This window comes from Mytilus galloprovincialis, chromosome 11 (assembly GCF_965363235.1).
Source record: "Mytilus galloprovincialis chromosome 11, xbMytGall1.hap1.1, whole genome shotgun sequence".
Classification (NCBI taxonomy): domain Eukaryota; kingdom Metazoa; phylum Mollusca; class Bivalvia; order Mytilida; family Mytilidae; genus Mytilus; species Mytilus galloprovincialis.
This window is the reverse complement of record NC_134848.1, coordinates 60,804,147-60,825,026: the sequence shown is the minus strand read 5'-3', so window position 1 is coordinate 60,825,026 and position 20,880 is coordinate 60,804,147. Positions and strand designations below refer to the sequence as shown.

Here is a 20,880-nt window from a genome sequence, read left to right as displayed (position 1 = left end):
GTGCCAAATATCCAGTCTATAGTAGTAACTGATAGATTTAGTATCGAATGGATATGTTGAATGAAGAGGCTTTGTACTTGATCGTCTGATCGTCTGTTTTTTTCTTATTATTAAAACGTTCAATTACATCATACAGTTTATCGCCTGCTTGTCCGACATAAATAACATGAATAAGTGTTTCGCATTTTATACAGTTAATATTGTGTTTACTACAACCCTAGTGTTACAGTATGTTTGTCTCTGAATGCTACATGCTTTTTATTTGTTATCACAGAATACTTAAGTTATATTAATGTGTGAATATAATGCTTAATTTTTCGTTCATGGTCCTCAGAATTTACTCTGAAATTAAAAGAAGTTGATGCGCAAATACTTCATTTACAATAAATAAAAAGAAAATCTCATTCATTATTATTCAATATATCAATAATTTTGATATAATCTTTCATTACAGAATTTCAGATTATTACGCAATAGAAAATTAGATAATATATTATTTTTACTTTCTAAAATGTATATTTTTGCTGTGGTTTTGTATCCCTAGAAATAAAAAAATTAAAAAAATAATCTCAATCTTGAACTTTAATTAAATTACTTCATTACTTTAAGTCAAATAAATATGTTGTTGCTCTCTCAAGAAGCATTTATAAATCATCCGACATTAAGAAAAAGTCGGAGCTAAATTAATATACTTCTCACAGGACAAACTACAAAATGTCTTCTTATTTAGTAACTACAATTAAGTTGCGTGTTGAAACGAAATTTAATTCTAGTGAACTGTTTGTTTAGATTAAGATTTTCTTTCTGGTATACATGTTGATCAAACATTAAAAGTATACAAAGGCATACCTGAAATAATACATAGTACATTGTTGATGCTAATCCTCGCAACATGAACTGTAATATTTTTGACATCCTAATTTTACTCGTTACGATGCATTTGTTTTAAGTCTTGAATGACTGAGACAAAGTTGAAGACTTACCTTGGTGCTAAATTTGAAACATCAATTTCTGATTCCATATTTGAGCGTCCGTTCCCTTCAGGTTTGCGTTTTTTATTTGTCCTCTTTTTATTCTTTACTCCTGTAACAATCATCATTGATCGGTAGCAAAATAAAAACAAAAACAAAACCAGTTTTGAGACCTGAGAACTTTCTTGAATAGCATGTATACATACATGTATATACATAAATTTTTCTTAAAATCCAACCATCATAAATAATTCCAAATTTTTCTCAAACGTTTTAATGAAATTAAAACAATCATGGTACTTTTGCCTGCAACTTAACAATAACATTTTGTTTTTTTGTTGTAAATTTGGAATTATATTGTAACTATAAATATCTTAAATTTCACTAAAATTCCCTTCCCTTCTATAATTAAATAAATGGTTTTGTCATATCAATATTAAAACAGTTTTGAATAGCATATGACACCTTTATCACAAATTCTTTGAAAATGTAACATTAGCTCAAGAATAAGCTGAGAAAATTTTGACGTATCTTAAGACAAAAGACGTTTGACGAACTCAGTATTCTAATCAAAATAGGGCACCAGTGTGAAAAAAATATCAAACATTTTTTAAATGAAGGTCAGAGGTCAAGGTCAGGTGTTGATCATTGATATATGCATAACATCTTTTTGTAGTTATTCACCTTTCAATCAATTATTAAAAAGCATTGTGAGGAGATAAAACAGTATTCATCTGGACAAGGTTACTTGGGAACAACTGAGTAAGAAGAAACCTAATTAAACATATTTTAGGGCCATATCTTTGTCTTAAAGAATAACATACATTTAAATATTATGTGTGTAATTATATTTATGTCTCGAACAGTGGTTATACTGTTCTATGTCATTATTATCCATTCGTCAGTAAATTAGATGTAATTTAATAATCTGTCTAATAGACACATAACCGGGTGAATACGTACGTTTTACGGATGGGGAAAAACAGACGTTATCAGACTGGAAAAAAACGGACGTTTTACGTCCGTGGTACGAATCGTCCGTAAAACATCCGTTTCATACGGAGGTTTTACGTTCGTAGCTATTTTACCTGTGTAGAAGAGTTTGTGTGATTGCTGATAAATATGTATTTGACGATTTGAAAGATACAATCATTACGTTTGTGATAAGTTTGAGTTCGAAATCGTTCTTCTTCGTAAATACAAATGGAGATACTATCTTATAAAACAGACTTAGTATTATGGAATATCTTAAATCTAAAGTCATCGGGATATATGGAAGGCAATTAATAACTGAAAGGTTTGGCGTGGCAGAAAACCAAAAACATATCTGAAAGGTACATAAAACATGGTGAAAATTTGTTTTTATTCTTCTTTTTTGTAATGTTTTTTTTGTAAGAATTATGATAAATATCAGTACAATTATGTGTCAAACAGTAAGTTTGAATAGGAGATTCCTTTCGAATATCGTCTTCCAGTTGCAATATCAATTCATTATATTCAGACCGAAATATTTGGACCATAAATACATTTCATTTTTAGTGTATGTGTTATTAGTATCAGGGCGTTTTTTCACAACAGAATATTAATTCATAATTTAAAATCAAAAACATGTATCCATATTGTGGAAGATCAAAACTCAGTTTAATGAGATGACATTTTTAAATATTTCAACTGTGCGTAAACAATTGTACAGTCTAATGTGAAGCGTAAAACAATCTGAAGTATTGGTAGTACTGCAAACTTGTAAATCGTGTATTTAAAGATTTGTAATGGATCTTTAGTATTCTTAAAATCCCAATCTTATAAATACCCTATAGATCGAATGAATATATTTCATTCAAATATTTCTGAATGCCATCTTTTACCTTTCATTTGCACTTAAGTTTCCAAAAAGAAATTTAATCGATCACTACAATAACCAGGATGCATGTTGTTCTTTTTAATTGTGGTATGACAAACTATTGACCTACCGAAAAATACTTAACACCAGGTTTCCACTGACATGATCACCAAAATGGTGCAAACTGTAGGTCAGGATCTGCCTACCCTTCCGACGTTTCTGGTGCGGGTCTCGTTGCTCAGTCTTTAGTTTACTATGTTATGCTTTTGAAGGATGTTCGTCTTTTTCTTTTATATCTTTGTATTTGCAATGCCTTAGTCAGTTTATTTTTCGACTAATGCATGTAAATGTCCCTTTGATATATTTCGTATCTCCCTTATTTAGGTATCCAGTAAAATAGGAGATATTTTCAGCATAAATCGCCTCATAACAATTCCGGTATGTACAGAGTATGTTTATGAACCTATATCAGCATGCGTAAAGTAGGTAATGTATGAGTTGCATCAATACAATTTGCAATCTGATTAATCAAAACATGACCTTATTGAAAAAGAAAACTTCCGCTCAAAGAAGAACAATGTTAATACTATGTAGTGTAGAAGGTCAAAAGGCGTAACTGACATCAAAACATTTTGTCCGTACAACTTATACTGTAAGTTGTTTGATATGCAGTGGTTAATATGAAATATAAATACATATGTATAGCAACACACTATTTGTACATTGTTTTTGAATCTTGCTTTTACACAACTGTCTTTCAGTAAAGGAAGATTGAATGTTCGTAAACGTGTTCAGACTATTCAGATTCAGTATATGGTGTGAAACAACTCACCAATGATCATGCCTTTCTGCGAGGTTAGTGAAGTCTTTAAACTGAAATAATCAATAAAATATTTCAGTATTTACATTGCTTACTCAATGCAAATTTTAGTCTGCATTTGATATACATATACTAGTACATGTTTAAAAATTCGGCCGTTTTAATCTTAATATTGACACATTCAAATAATTTTTCGATTTGAAAGTTCTACAATTATTACATGTATTTTTGCACTCATAGCAATCTATCATTTCGCTTTAGCAATACTGCAAAAAGATGAAATAAATCATATTATTTCATTAGCATTAGTTTTTGTTTTATGTCCATTTTTTATTAGAAATTAAGATTGATATATATTTAAAAATTATTACACACGTGTTCATACATTTCAGCTATTACGGACTTCTTCCCTGGAATATATTACATCATTTTATAATCAATTCCATCGCTTAGATACTATACGTTCCAATAACTAGTAGTATGTTCCTTTAACGCTTTTGTTTCTTTGTTTCTCTTTTTTGACTATTGTTCGTGTATAACTATCAGTCCGTCATGCTCGACAGCTCTATGTTTTTAATCCAAAAAACATACTTTGTTTTACGGTAAGTGTCAGTACCAAATATCCAGTCTATAATAGTAACTGATAGATTTAGTATTGAATGGTTATGTTGAATGAATGGGCTTTCTACTGGATCGTCTGTTTTCTTCTTATTATTAAAACGTTCAATTACATCATTTGATACAGTTGATCGCCTGCTAGTCCCACATAAATAGCACGAATAAGTGTTTTGCATTTTATACAGTTAATATTGTGTTAACTACAACCACAGTTTTACAGTACGTTTGTCTCTGAATGCTACATGTGTTTTCATGTGTTATCACAGAATACTTAAATTTCATTAACATGTGAATATAATGCTCAATTTTTCGTCGTTCATGGTCCTCGGAATCTACTCTGATATTAATAGGAGTTTATGTGCAAATACTTCATTTACAATAAATAGAAAGAAAATCTCAATCATTATTATTCAATATATGAATAATTTTGATATAATCTTTCATTAAAGAATGGGAGATTATTCCGCAATAGAAATTAGATAAAATACTATTTTTACTTTCTAAAATGTATATTTTTGCTATAGTTTTGTATTCCTAGAAATAAAAAAAAACCAAAACAAATATTTCGCAATCTTGAACTTTAATTAAATTCCTTCATTACTTTAAGTCAAATATATAGGTTGTTGCTCTCTCGATAAGCAGTTATAAATCATCCGACATAATAAAAAAGGCGGAGCTACATCAGTACACTACTCATAGGACAAACTACAAAATGTTTTGTATGCATTTTGTAACTAAAATTAAGTTGCATGTTAAAAGGAAATTGAATTCTAGTGAACTGTTTGTTTAGATTAAGATTTTCTTCCTGCCTGTTGATCAAACATTAAAAGTATACAAAGGCATACCTGAAATAACACATAGTACATCGTTGATGCTAATCCTCGCAACATGAACAAAAAACTGTAATATATGTTAAACACTGATGTCAACACAAGGACAAAATGACATAACCTTATTTTTTTTTACAATTTTACTCGTTACGATGCATTTGTTTGTTCCTTTTAAGTCTTGAATGACTGAGACCAAGCTGAAGATTTACCTTGGTGCTAAGTTTGATACATCAATTTCTGATTCCTGTTTTGAGCGTCCGTTCCCTTCAGGTTTGCATTTTTTATTTGTCCTCTTCTTATTCCTTACTTCTGTAACAATCATCATTGATTGGTAGCAAAAACAAAAACAAAAACAAAACAAGTTTTGAGACCTGGGAACTTTCTTAAATACATGTAGCATGTTTACATATATACATCAATTTTTCTTAAAATCCAACCATCATAGATATTTTTTTCTCAAACGTTTTAAAGAAATTAAAACAATTATGGTGCTTTTGCCTGCAACTTAACAAAAACATTTTTTTTTTCGTTGTAAACATGGTAAATTTGGAAGTATATTGTAACTATAAATATTCTTAATTTCACAAAAATTCCCTTCCCTTCTATAATTAAAAAAAAATGGTTTTGAAATATCAATATTAAAACAGTTTTGAATAGCATATGACACCTATATCACAACTTCTTTGAAAATGTAATATTAGCTCAAGAATAAGCTTCTGTCAGATTTTTTCAACAAAAACTTATTTTTATCACAATTACTGTCTAAATTTACCAACAAAAAAGGGTTATTTCCTTTTGAAAATATCAACACTGTGTTAAACAAACTTTAACAAGCTGTTGAGACAATCTTGACGTATCTTAAGACAAAAAACGTTTGACGAACTCAATATTCTAATCAAAATAGGGCACCAGTGTGAAAAAAATATCAAACATTTTTTACATGAAGGTCAAAGGTCAAGGTCAGGTGTTGATCATTGATATATGCATAACACCTTTTTGTAGTTATTCACCTTTCAATCAATTATTAAAAAGCAGGATGAGGAGATAAAACAGTATTCATCCGGACAAAGTTATTTGGGAACAACCGAGTAAGAAGTGGTTATACTGTTCTATGTCATTATTATCCATTCGTCAGTAAATTAGATGTAATTTTATAATCTGTATAATAGACACGTAACCGGGTGAATACGTACGTTTTACGGATGGGGAAAAGCAGACGTTATCAGACGAGAAAAACACGGACGTTTAATGTCCGTGGTACGAATCGTCCGTAAAACATCCGATTCATACGAAGTTTTAGCTTCGTAGCTAATTTACCTGTGTAGAAGAGGTTGTGTGATTGCTGACAAATATGTATTTGACGATTTGAAAGATATAATCATTTACGTTTGTGATAAGTTCGATTTCGAAATCGTTCTTCTTCGTAAATACCAATGGAAATACCATCTTATAAAACAGACCTAGTATTATAGAATATCTTAAATCTAAAGTTCATCGGGATATATGGAACGCAATTAATAACTGAAAGGTTTGGCGTGGCAGAAAACCAAAAACATATCAGAAAGGCACATTAAACATGGTGAAAATGTGTTTTTATTCTTCTTTTTTGTAATGTTTTTTTGTAAGAATTATGATAAATATCAGTACAATTATGTGTCAAACAGTAAGTTTGAATAGGAGATTCCTTTCGAATATCGACTTCCAGTTGCAATATAAATTCATCAAACCGAAATGTTTTGGACTAGTAAATATATTTCATTTTTAGTGTATGTGTTATTAGTATCAGGGCGTGTTTTCACAACAGAATATTAATTCATAATTTAAAATATTTTAAATATTTCAACTGTGCGTAAACAATTGTAGAGTCTAGTTTGAAGCGTAAAACAATCTGAAGTAGTGGTAGTCCTGCAAACTTGTAAATCGTGTATTTAAAGATTTTGTAATTGATCTTTAGTAATTTCAAAATCTAAATCTTTTAAATACCCTATAGATCGGATGAATATATTTCATTAAAATATTTCTGAAGCCATCTTTTACCTTTAATTCGCACAAAAAAAAATTTAAGGGGGCTCCTGGGTATAAATCAATTTTTTTTCTTATGTAGGATTTCGCTATATTTTTTCATAAATGAACTTTATCATATACTTAAAAGAAAAAGAAAATAAAAAATGGGGTCACCGTTCAATTAAGCTCACAATTTGCCTCCGGAAAAAGCATACATTTTTGTTAATGTCCTTTTTTTCTGTTGAGCTAATAGGAGAAATAGAGGTAATATCGAAATAAAAAAATAACCTAATTACAGAAATCGCTTAAATTTTACAATTATTTAGTTGATGTACAGCCTATTTGAAAACAATAATAATAAATATAGGTCACCGATGAGTTAAAAATGATATTTCACATTTAATGCCAAAACATGTAATGTTTGCACCAAAGGGAGATAATTTGGAGCTTTTTCAATGATATAAACATTTTAAAAGTCATCTGGGGCAAAACCGAATCGGTTTTTTTTTTGGTTGATTTTTGTGCCATATCATAGGGTAAAAACTAATAGTGTATAGTGTAATAAATAAAATTTGTAATGAAAAAATGAATGTTTAATTTTTTGCTGAAATTTTTGTACCAACGAGCCACCTAAATCGATCACTAAAATAACCAGGATGCATGTTGTTCTTTTTAATTGTGGTATGACAAACTATTGACCTACCGAAAATACTTAGCATCAGGTTTCTACTGACATGATCATCAAGATGGTGCAAACTGTAGGTCAGGATCTGCCTACCCTTCGGACGTTTCTGGTGCGTGTCTTCTTGCTCAGTCTTCAGTTTTCTATGTTATGCTTTTGGATGGTGTTCGTTTTTTTCTTTATTATCTTTGTATTTGCAATTGCGTAGTCAGTTTTTTTCGACTAATAAATTTAAATGTCCCTTTGATATATTTCGTATCTCTCTTATTTAGGTATCCAGTAAAACATTAGATATTTTCAGCATAAATCGCCTCATAACAGTTCCGGTATGTACACAGTATGATTATAATCCTATATCAGCATGCGTAAAGTAGGTAATGTATGAGTTGCATCATAAAAATTTGCAATCTGATTACAGACCTTATTGAAAAAGAAAACATCCGCTCAAAGAAGAACAATGTTAATAATATGTAGTGTGAAGGTCAAAAGGCGTAACTGACATCAAAACATTTTGTCCTTACAACTTAAACAGTAAGTTGTTTGATATGCAGTAGTTAATATGAAATATAAATCTATGTATAGCAACACCCTATTTGTACATTGTTTTGGAATCTTGCTTTTACACAACTGTCTTTCAGTAGAGGAAGATTGAATGTTCGCAAACATGTTCAGACTATTCACATTCAGTATATGGTGTAAAACAACTCACCAATAGTCATGCCTTTCTGCGAGGTTAGTGAAGTCTTTAAACTGAAATCATCAATAAAACATTTCAGTATTTACATTGCTTACTCAATGCAAATTGTAGTCTGCGTTTGATATACATATTCTAGTACATGCTTACAAATTCGGCCGTTTTGATCTCAATATTGACACATTCAAGTAATTATTACACACGTGTTCATACTTTTCAGCTATTACGGACTTCTGGAATACATTACATCATTGAATAACCAATTGCATCGCTTAGATACAGTACGTTCCAATTACTTGTATGATTTTTTTTTTCGTTCGTGTATAACTATCCTATCCGTCCGTCATGCTCAAAAGTTTTATGTTTTTAATCCAAAAGGCATAATTTGTTTTACAGTAAATGTTATTAACAAATACTCCGTCAATAACAGTGATTGATAGATTTAGTATCGAATGTTGGGTTGAAAGAAGAGGCTTTCTACTGGATTGTCTTTTTTTCTTCTGATTATTATTAGAAAATTCAATTACATCATTTGATACAGTTTATCGCCTGTTAGTCCAACATATATAGCATTCTGTACAGTTTATATTGTGTTCACTACGACCTCAGTTTTACAGTCTCTTTGTCTCAGCATGGTACATTCTCTTTATATGTTATTACAGAATACTTAAGTTTCATTAACGTGTGAATATAATGCTTACTTTGTCTCGCACATGGTCAATAGAGTGTACTCTGATATTAAAAAAACTTGATTTACAATAGTAAAATACATCACAGTCATTATATTCAATCTATGAATAATTTTGATAAAATCAGGCATAAAAGAATTGAAGATTATTCTCAATAGCAAATTAAGAAATTAATTATTGATAACTTCTAAAATGTATGTTTACTTTGTAGTTTTGTATCCCTAGAAATAAAAAGAGAAAACAAATAGTTCTCAATCTTGAACGTTCATTTAATTCCTTCATTACGTTAAGTCAAATACTTAGGTTATTACTCTCTTGACAAGCAGTTTTAAATCATCCGACATTAAGAAAAAGTCGGAGCTACATCAGTACACTACTCACAGACATTGGACAAACTACAAAACAGCCCGGATTTTCCCTGATATTCAACATTGAAAACATGTAATTGATTGTTTATACAAGCAATTAAATGATCAGGTTAAGTGCTTCGTGCACAGTTGGTGTTCACTGATGTTATCAAATGAACACAGATGGTTAGCTGGTCAAGATTATTTAATTTCCATGTCCTCTGCACTAAATACATTTTATATTCTTGTCTACAAAATATTCTCATAGTCAAGGTATTTTTAATTAACATTTTTAAAATTTTTTCTTCAAAAATTCATTTAAATAATATATAAATTTATTTTTTCTTTAGGATTTCAGCAGCTTACTTGGAAATACTGTGATGAATATTTTAAATTTAGCAAATTTGATATGTTTTAATATTACATTATTATCAATCGGGTCCAGGATCAATTCGGTCTTTCTTATAATAGTCCTTCGTAATTAGTTCCATTTTCATATGCATATACATGTATTTGAAGCTGATATATTGAGTGAAGGATAAAAATTTCTTCTATAAAAAAGAATAAAAATCAAAATATAATACTAAAGAAGGTGTTTCAGTTACGGTAAAGTAGACTTAGACATATCCTCATCAGGTATACCTAACCTATATGTTTTCTTTTTTGTAAAACTTCGCATGGTTCGAATTTGGTTTCACTTATGGGGATACTCAACTAACTATATTGAAATCAATCGGGTCCAAGACCAATCCATATATTTTTCATTTTAAGGTTAAAGTATTACATAATTCTATTCACGTGCAAATGTGGAGTGGACACACAACCCTTTTATGTTCCACTAAATAGAGGGGCAATATGTACATAAACCACTTTTATTGTTATAGTATCGTATTGAATGAGTGAGAGTTAACAGAAAATAAGTTGAAATATGAAATACAATTTAGAATGGAAATGAAGAATGTGTCAAAGAGACAACAACCCGACAAAAGAGCAGAAAACAGATGAAGGCCACCAATGGGTCTTCAACACAGGGGGAAACCCCAGCACTTGAGGAAGTTTTAAAAGGAAAATTAAACACAACAATAATGTGTCTGCAGTACACGGAGGCCCCACTCGCACTTTCATGGATGGATAGAGAACCATAAAATTGGGGTAAAATTCTAATTTTGTATTAAATTAGAAAGATCATATAATAGGGAACATGATTGTGTACTAAGTTTCAAGTTGATCGGACTCCAACTTCATCATACACTACCTTAACCAAAAAGTTAAATTGAAGCGGGACAGACATAATGACGGACGAACAAACAAACAGACGGACGAACAAACCGAACAGACGGACGAACGAACGGACAAACGGACCCTACAATCAGAAAACATAAATCCCCTCTACGATTGTAGGTGGGACATAGAAATAATGCACACCTGCACAATGAGCTAGATACGTCTAACGGAAAATACTAATACTAGAAAATGTTAATGTCTTATATGTTAAAGATGGACGGACAAATATGTACCATAATACTGCCTTTAATCAGGCGTATAAAAAGGGGGAGAGGTGTTCTTATCCAAAATTGTTTTTGCTTCAGGAATAATTTATAAAAAAATTGTTAAGATAGTAAGGAAATTTTGTTTTATCATCAAAATCAAATTTATAAAAAAAATGTGAAAATTACAAAGAATAATCATTTCTAATAAAAATTAATCTTCAAAATGACAATAATTATTACTCTATAATGATTCTACATTTAACATGTTTAAACAAAAATGAAAATTAATAAAAAAAAATATTCATAACTTTATTTTATATTTTTAACTGTATTTGAACATGATTGATAAAAAAACAGTGACTTGATTGTCAGATACATGTATATACATAGATAATGTTACATGAAGTAAAAATAGTTATTTTTCAAGTAAAGACAGAAAATGCCCAAATGTTGATTTTCTTGTTGAATCTTTGTGTAACATCTGTGGTCGGTTTATTAGGACAAGTGATATATAAATTACAAGGAGTTCAAACTGTGAAGATAATCAATTGTGAAATTTGAGATTCCCATACCGCACAGTCAGCTATAAAAGGCCAAGAAATGACAAGGTAAAACAATTCAAACGAGAAAACTATCGGCCTAATTTATGTTAAAAAAATGAACGATAAACAAATATGAAACAAATAAAAAACGACAACTACTGCATTACAGGCTCCTTGGGACAGGCACACACATTTGTACATACAGAATGTGGCGGGTTAAACATGTTAGCATGATCCCAACCCGCCAACTTACATGGGACGGTTGTATAACAATACAACATAAGAACGAACTATAAAAATCAGTTGAAAAAGACTAATCAGAAGGATACAAATACAAGTGGACGTTGCCGGACACGTGTACATCTCAACAACAAAAAGACACTAGGAACAGATCTGAGAGTACTCACAGTTAACTGACAGCATGTTCAAAGCCACTTACAACTAATAAAAAAATAATGACTAAATTTTCAATTTGTACACATCAAACATTCAATAGATTTAGTGTAAAGACGTCAAAAACAGTCAGTGAAAAACATGACCTTTTACAATGCCAAGATACTGGTATCGACAGATTGCAGATCCATGAATGCGTATATGTATAGAACATACAAGTAAAATTTAGTTTGCTTTTAATTCACTTGTTTGTTTAAGATTTTCTTTCTGGTATGCATGTTGATCAAACATTAAAGGTAAACAAAGGCATGCCTGAAATAGTCATATGTATGAGATGCATAGAACATCATTTATGGTAATCCTCAAAACATGAACACGAAACTGTAATATGTGTTACACCCTGATGGCAACACAAAGACAATTTGACATAACCTTATTTTGTTTTTACAATTTTACTCGTTACGTTGCATTTGTTTGTTCTTTGATAAAGCTGCAGATTTACCTTGGTGATGAATATAATATTTCCTTATTTAAGCGTCCGTACACTTCCTGTTTACGTTTTCTCTTTCTCCTCTTCTTATTCTTTACTTCTGTAACAATTATCATTCATCAGTAGCAAAATTAGTTATGGTATAGTACCTTGTGTGGTCAAAACTTTAGTATATGGTTATAGAAATTATAATATTTAGGTTCAATAACCATTTCGTTATACAGTGTCTTATAGCCTTTGTTTAGCTGATAAAGGTTGTGTATTCGAATTGATAGGTAAATCCCGTTTTAATTTTCATACGTTATCGTTCTGGACATACATGAAATATTTGTCACTGGACGTTCAGTACTACAAAAATCAATTGAACCATCATATAAAATCCCCTTTATTCTATGGATAACAAAATTGATAAAAAATAAAGTGATAATTCCACCTCTCCATTTTGTATGATACCTGTACGTATTAAAGTCGACAAACGAATTCTAATTTTATAAGTCAGTATCATTTTATTCAAGATGAAACCCGTTCACATATCCAGTCTAGAGCAAACTTGTTTGTCTATAGCTGTCACCAAAGGTTACCTATGTTTGATCGACGAAGCTACACGCAACACCTATTTATACGATAAAAAAGAAGAGATATATTTATTGTCTTATAACTAGTCATGATTAAATTGCCATTTGAAGTTGTTGTTGTTTTGTATCAAGAAAACTAACCGACTATGTCTTCATTTTCTCTCGGAAATGTAGTCTCTGAACTGAAAAAATAAACAAGAGAAAAAATTATAGCATTAAAGCAATTTATAAATCACATACATTTTTAACATAAGTTTTATGAAACACCTTTTTGTGCGATAACATATAATTATATTCTGTTAATAAATCATTCAAAATAATAGTGAATTTTACCTAAAAAGTGTATGACTCACATTGCAATCCAGTAAACTGAAATTTGATATTAAAGAGACAATGCATTTTTTCATTCATTATATACTGAATACACTAGTGTCAAAATATATTAATGGTAAAGGAATTTACAATAATTTGGCAAAATACCCGACCCCCCCCCCCCCCAAAAAAAAAAGATGTCGGAAATATCGGGTGTTTCGAATGCTTTTTACACATAATGCTTTACGTGTTGCAAACGTCGCGTTGCTCGTGTAAATAACACAGTGATGAGTCTAAATCGGTACGTATCTTTTGAAGAATAACAAGAATTGGAACATATTTGTCGTCATCTGTAAAACAGATTTTTAATAAGGGTCAACCATTATGTAATGGCGTTCGTAAAGTTACAAAAGCATACAGTCAATCTCACCAGTTGGAACTCTCTTTGTAGGCAAGCGCACTATATAAAGGAGATCAAGATAGAAACTGGCCAATCACTTTATTAAATGTAGACACTAAGCTTATGGCCTATGCCTTAGCTCAGCGATTAAAGTTGGTGTTGTCCAAAATTATTCATAGTAATCAGAATGGATATATAAAAAATCGATACATAGGTTTTAACATTCGCCAGATTCAAGATATAAAAGAATACTAAAATAAATAATATAGTTCGGGTTTTATTGTTGATAGACTTTTCCAACGCCTTTGATTCTTTAGAATTGCCCTTCGTGTATCAATCCCTATTTAACATATGGAGTACCACATTCCTTCTTAAAATGGTTAAAAACTGTTTATAATGATACTTAAGAATGCCTGTATAATAACGGCTAGAACTCAGAAACCAATAGGTTTCACCATGGAATAAAACAAGGATGTCCGTTAAGTTCTCGTATTTTTGTAATAGCAGTTGAAATTCTGGCCTGTAGAGTAAGACAAATTAAACTTGACGAAAAAACACATCTAGTCTAAAAATTTCCCAATTGGCTGATGACACAACCCTCTTTCTCAGTTCTAAAAATGAAATTCACCAAACATTGCACCTAATAGAAATATTTGGTACGCTTTCTGGTAAACAACGGAATAAATCTAAAACAGAAGGTATATCGTTACAAAACTGTAAACTTTCTGTAATATAAAAAAAACTGTAAACTTTCTGTAATATAAAACAATATATTTTGCAAAATGTATGTAGAAACTATGAATTGTAAAACTAACAAACTACCTATAGATATGATGTCACTGAATAAATTCCCTGGTTATCCAATGACTATTTTACAAGGATACTAGGCCAACTGCTGCAGGAAGGGCAAGTTATTTTTCAAAACATCAAAGAAAAGTGCAATAAAGATATTATTTTAGGATAAAAAAAAATAACTACAAGATTATGAAAACCGTATAGGCTTGGAGATATACATGGTGTATATATATATATATACACGTACCACTTAGTGCAGGCGATTTGGTGTCACGGTATCACAGTAGCATGGGTTCGAATCCCGGCGAGGGAAGAACCAAAAATTTGCGAAAGCAAATTTACAGATCTAACATTGTTGGGTTGATGTTTAGACGAGTTGTATATACATTATGTACACAGCCATGTATCACCATCATTGATGGCGATCCGATGGATACATCTGTTGTAGAGTTGTCACTGACTCAGACGTACTTATATATATATATATATATATATATATATATATATATATATATATATATATATATATATATATATATATATATACATATTGTAACTGCTTAGAAATGACAAGTTATATGATATGCTATGTAACTTTACCTGTATTATTACCTATTTTATGTACGACTATAGCGATGCGTTCAACATAATCACCAAACATTGTGATAATGCTAGTGTATTTCCGATCTTCTTATGAAGCCGGAAGTCATAATGATCAAGATAAGATGATGAACCAGTTTGTTGTATATGCCTTATTTGTTAGTGATTGTGAATTCTTGAGTATCATGTTCAAAACTCAAATATGTTATTTCTTAAATATGCTGTTTATTCATGCTTTAAAACACTTCAGTTGTTTTTCATTTAACATAAAAAGGAAAAATTAACTGATTTCCAGTGAACAAATATAACCAGATCATGCAACTGAATGTTTTCCCATTTGTCCATAATGGAAAAGAGAGCTCGAGGTGTTTATAGACATTATGCCATTATGGCAAGGTGAATACTCAGCTGTCGATAACGAATTTTGATATGACTAGCCCAAGCTTGGCGTTTACGAAAAACCTGTACTGCTAATATCTACCTGTTCATGATGGATTTTGGTGAACAGCATTCATTAATATAATACCATATCTTGTCCTGTTCGTGTTTAGGTAAAACATATCACTAACACATGATAATCATACATGTAATAGATAAAACAATCAGTATAAGATGTGACATTTTTCCAAACGTCTGATCCTGCCTATCATATTTCGCATACCTTGGAAATTGACCATTATAGATGCCGATTATATAACCATTCTTATCTATTTTTAGTGCATTAACTTACCTGATTGGTTGCAATGCGTGTAACGGTATCTGTTCATGACTCACTGCTGTATCGACCTGCGCGATATACGTATTATGAATCGTTTCTGAAATTGTGTGATTATTTGAAGTTGTTCTATTGGCGGTAACTGGTTTGCATAGATTCTTCCTGAAATGTTTATAACTATAACAATAACGATAATGCATGATGAATTTTTTTTTTAAAATACTGAACTCCGACGAAAATTCAAAACGGAAAGTCTCTAATCAAATTGCAATATCAAAGGATAAATCACATCAAAGGAATGGACAACAACTGTCATATTCCTGATGTGGTACAGGCATGTAGAAAAACATTGATTGAACCTGGTTGTATAGCGCTTAACCTCTCTCTTGTACGACAGTCGTATCAAATTTAATTATATTGACAATGATGCGTGACCAAAACAAAGGGTGAATTATCCCGTACTAATGATACAAAATTGTAAGTTGTTGGAGTTTGAACCGTACAATGTAAGCTACACGTATATAAACAATACATTTACACACTTTAAAAACTTTAAAAAAAAAACACAATTCCTAACGATATATATATATTTTTTTTCGATTAAGATACAGACTTTTATTGTTATCATCATCGAATTCAAATGCGAGTTAATATTTTAGGTTGACATTTACTATTTTGTACATTTACAAAAATAACATATACACAAAAAAGCCTAAGCAGCTTCATGAAATATGTTTTTCCTTGATATATAAATGAACAATAATTGAAAAAGACGCTTAATCAACAATACCACAGCACGAACTTGCCAACTTATTGCTTATTAATACAGTTGAAGTTTGAAGAGAAAATCTTTTTATTTTTGCAAAAGTGACAGGCTGTTTAAATGCACCTCAGTTTAATGTCCTATGATGCTATATAATTTGTTTTAACGAGGGAACATTATAATTAGGTATTTCCACTTTTCTGTGGAAGAACCTATTGTATTTGTTCTGATTATTATTATTATTTTTTTTTTCTTCAGCCAAATTTTGTTGTCGCGTAAAATTTTTGTTTCGCAATATGTCGCTTAGATATTACTTATATAGTATCATACAGTTTATACGCTTTTTATTTTTATCCATTCTCGACCAAACAAATTTCTTTGTAAAAGTTATCTCCCTATTCACTTTTTATCAAATGAGTGTATCTCCTTCGTAACAAAAAAAGATATCTATAAAATTATTTTTCTACATCCTCAGAATTTTTTGGCTAATTTGGATCGATAAATTTATAGGAGTTATCTACCTTTACGAAATGAATTTAATGTTTATTTAACTCATAAACCTTTGACCGTATACCCCTGGAACCTTTTTATTTGAGGTCCTAACATAGAAAATGAGGTCAAGGTCAAAGTTCAAGGTCAAGTTCTAAATTTTGACTTTTTAATGTTTTTGCATTTTCTCCAACACTTTAAAAGATATGTATAAAATAACAAAATTAATGCAAAATGATTGCTAGATGGTAATAAAGTTATGTTACATTTGGTCTGATACCATCTAATGACATCTTACAGGAGAAAATGCCCCTGAAACATCTGATTATAAAGTTATTTGAATACAACTTCAACTTGGTTCATTATAAAGCAATTTGACCTTCAACAAAAGGTTAGATGACATATGACCTTAAAAAATGACAACAGGAAGTGACCTTGAGAAAACCGGAAGTATATATTTTTGCACTTTTTTCATGTAAAAGTACTCGGAATCCATATATTTTGTAATTATAGATACATAAACTTATCCCTCAAGACTAGAAATAACTTTCGATAAACCGGAAGTGGTCAATTATCTTACGTTGTACACATACAAGTATATAGAAACTATATATTTTTTGGAATCAGAGTGAAATAATCTATCATTTGACACCGGAAGTAACATTTCCTCAACCGGAAGTAGCACAATATCTCCTTTAGTTCACTTTAAAGCATATCAAAACTATTAGTTATAGCATCAGCTTGAGAAACTAGCTTCTTTTCAAAATTTCTTTGATGTGGAAAGACCTTCAATTGTTCTCTGAAGAATTGTTTTTTTTATTGTATAATTGTTATTTCCTTCATAACTGCAATATACAATGTATTTAAGGATGTACTGAGGTAAGGTTAGGTGACAATTAATTAATAAAGAACTTAGAATTGATATTTTAAGGTGGTATAGTTAAGGATAAAAATAAGCTAAACATATTGATAGATCATGGACCTACTTTTCGAGATAATTGGAATTTAAAATATGGCGGGAATAAGCTGACTCGGACTTTTACTTTATATTATTTGCATTCATATTATTTGGGTCTCAAAAACAAAAGAAAGAAAATCAAAAATTTTCTAAAATTTTGGTAAATGACCTTTCATGAGCTATTAAGTCTTATATGAAAAAATAAATGGGTGTTATGGGGCAAGCTATTTTACCTTGTATTAAATGGAAAAGACATCGAGTAGTCCGAACATTTGACACGAATTCCAAAACCTCATCTAAGTACATCCTTAAGGACGAACATTTAGAGGTTTTTTTTTCGTGGTATATGTAGGAAAAAAATAAAAAGAAATGAGTGAAAGAAGATACGCTAATGAATACGGAAAACAAGGACACACAGACATGACCTACAGTTTGTAATGTTTATGTTGCATAAAATCCCATTATCTACTTCTTTAGAAGAAACAAAAACAGATAGGCTTAGAAATAAAAACATGCATATCAACATCATGACCACGAAGACACATTTGATTAGTCTTCATTCGGAGCGTGTTTTTTTTTTAAACTCACCCGTTCTTGGATAGAATACTGATTGCACTGATGCTCTGAAGTAAAAGGTTAATTATAACAGGGTGAAATGTTTTAAATTATGGATTTAAAAACCTGTATTTGCTAAACACTATATAAATCAATAGACAAGACAAATAAATTGGTTTGTAATTGAAATAACAATTTGCTTTTAAATGCATCAATACTAGTGATTTCTTTAATGACAATTAAAATGTTTTGTTTTTGTTAGGTGTTTATCTTATAGTGTCGCAAACATCAGAAAAAACTTTGTTTGACGTCATTACATGTTTGATGGCGACATATCGGACTCATTTATACAAAGTTTTCAGTTTTGTTTATACAGTAATTTTATAACATGTTTAAGAAAATATATATTTTCGGTTCACGTGTTGCAATTTTTTCAAATGTTTATTTTGTCTTGAGAACGTATAAAGGGAGTTTGCCATCAGTTAAAAAATAATTGGCTTTTCAAAACATGTATCATGGCGACATACCGGACTCTATATCATTTATACATTTTTTTTCATTTTTGTTTGTACAATAATCTTACAACATGTTGTTGACGTTTCTCTTGCAATGAATAAGTGTTAACCTCAAAAATAACATGGATATGCTTTTTTGAGTAGAATTAGTTTGATTAAAAACAAATTTGATCGTTTGTATATTAATTAACAAAAACAATATGCATAAACTATGTATGTAATATTGCCATTTAGGAAAGTCTTATGCCAAGTACGATATGGTTGCACCTTAAAATTAATTATAATATTAAAACAAAATGTCAACACAACGCTGTTGTATGCCATGATAAATCTGCTTCAGTTCGTTCTTTTGATCATAAGTTCTCGTTATATTCGAACTTCGTTCTTATAATGTCTAAAATGGCTCGTTACTTACATCGGTTTATCTACTATAAATTCAGTTGCTTCGTCCGTATTCTGCATATTCTTTTGCTTCCTCTTCTTCGTCTTCTTTTTGTTATGAATTTCATCTATTATAATGAAAAGTGCATTAAAAGAAAGATGGGAAAAAATTTACTGAATTAAATTTGTGTTTACATTCATTACCATAAATTTCGAATTTTCAAGATACATGTGACTTGATTATAAATATTTATTTTTGTATTATATAAAATGGTTGTTTGCATACGAATGATACCAAATAGCATTAGCAAACAAGAATAAGACAGCCATACAGTCTTCTAATTGTAATGTTATTGAACTAATGATTTCATATCACATGTATCAACTGAACTAAAACATGGATAGAATTAAGAAGATGAGGTATGAGTGGCGATGAGACAATTCTCCATCAAAGTCACATTTAAAAAAAAAACCAATTACATGTAAAAGTACGGACTCAATACAAAGCATTGGTTCACAACGAACAGCAAGCTTTAACATGTATACAATGATTTATAACATGAATCAAGAGACCCACAATTACAAGTGTAAAACAATTCAATCTGGAAAACTAACGGTCTTTTCAATGTTTTCGTAAAATCAAAATGATAAACGATAAACACTTTAGAACCACTTCAAAAAACGACAATCATTGAACAGGTTCCAAAATAGGTCAGGTGAAAACGAATGCATCGGATTTAAATGATTAAACAAGCAACAACCTTCACCCTATCCTGAAAAAGTTGTTGTCACGTGACAATTAGCTGAATTGATAAAGCATGATATCGATTATAATATTTACCAGTCGTTCTAATTGTAAATTAAACTCTGCCGTAACAGTCGTTATAGACATTACTGTATTACATTTTAGCGCAAGTTTGTATGCATTATTTTGTCTCAGTAGTTAACACTTCGGTGTTGACATGAATATCAATAATGTGGTCAGTTTTATAAATTTCCCGTTTACAAAACAGTGATGTTTTCGAAATCCCAGGCAAAGATTAGCTTAGCCGTATTTGGCACAACTTTTTGGAATTTTGGATCCTGAAAGCTCTTCAACATTATACTTGTTTGGCTTTTTTGATATGAGCGTCACTGATGAGTCTTACGTAGACGAAACGTGCGTCTGGCGTACTAAATTAAAATCCTGGTACCTTTGATAACGATTCCCATCGAGCTTTTGATGTGCAGCGGGATATAGTCTCCTGATATGCAGATACTATCCATTGAAATTAGTCAAACTTACATGATTAAAAACAAAACACGATTATAAGAGAAGGGGCATGCGTCATATATATGTAAGAGATATTATTCGGACCATAAAATTTAAAATATAGCATTTTTTTTAAGCCTTTGAAATGAAGTTCATTGTA

The 20,880-nt window shown here is 30.4% G+C and overlaps 1 protein-coding gene across 1 annotated transcript; it reads right to left on the bottom strand.

Moving 5' to 3' along the window:
• Positions 1 to 827: 827 nt before the first annotated feature.
• On the bottom strand, positions 828 to 20,360 carry LOC143050847 (uncharacterized). The gene is made up of 10 exons (XM_076223954.1): positions 20,310 to 20,360; positions 18,606 to 18,640; positions 15,823 to 15,969; positions 13,127 to 13,167; positions 12,423 to 12,510; positions 8,475 to 8,515; positions 5,289 to 5,388; positions 3,644 to 3,684; positions 984 to 1,083; positions 828 to 849 (listed from the first exon to the last, which is right to left on the bottom strand). Exons 1-10 carry the CDS (start codon positions 20,358 to 20,360, stop codon positions 828 to 830), a joined length of 666 nt encoding a protein of 221 aa, XP_076080069.1.
• Positions 20,361 to 20,880: the final 520 nt, after the last annotated feature.

Bases quoted from the DNA above. Each gene is read 5' to 3' on its own strand.
- LOC143050847 (XM_076223954.1), bottom strand. From the start codon at position 20,360: ATGTCTATAACGACTGTTACGGCAGAGTTTAATTTACAATTAGAACGA. The intron at 15,970-18,605 runs GTGAGTTTAAAA...TAAACATTTCAG, and splicing joins AGTATTCTATCCAAGAACGG to GAAGAATCTATGCAAACCAG. The intron at 3,685-5,288 runs GTAAATCTTCAG...TGATTATTTCAG, and splicing joins GTATCAAACTTAGCACCAAG to TTTAAAGACTTCACTAACCT.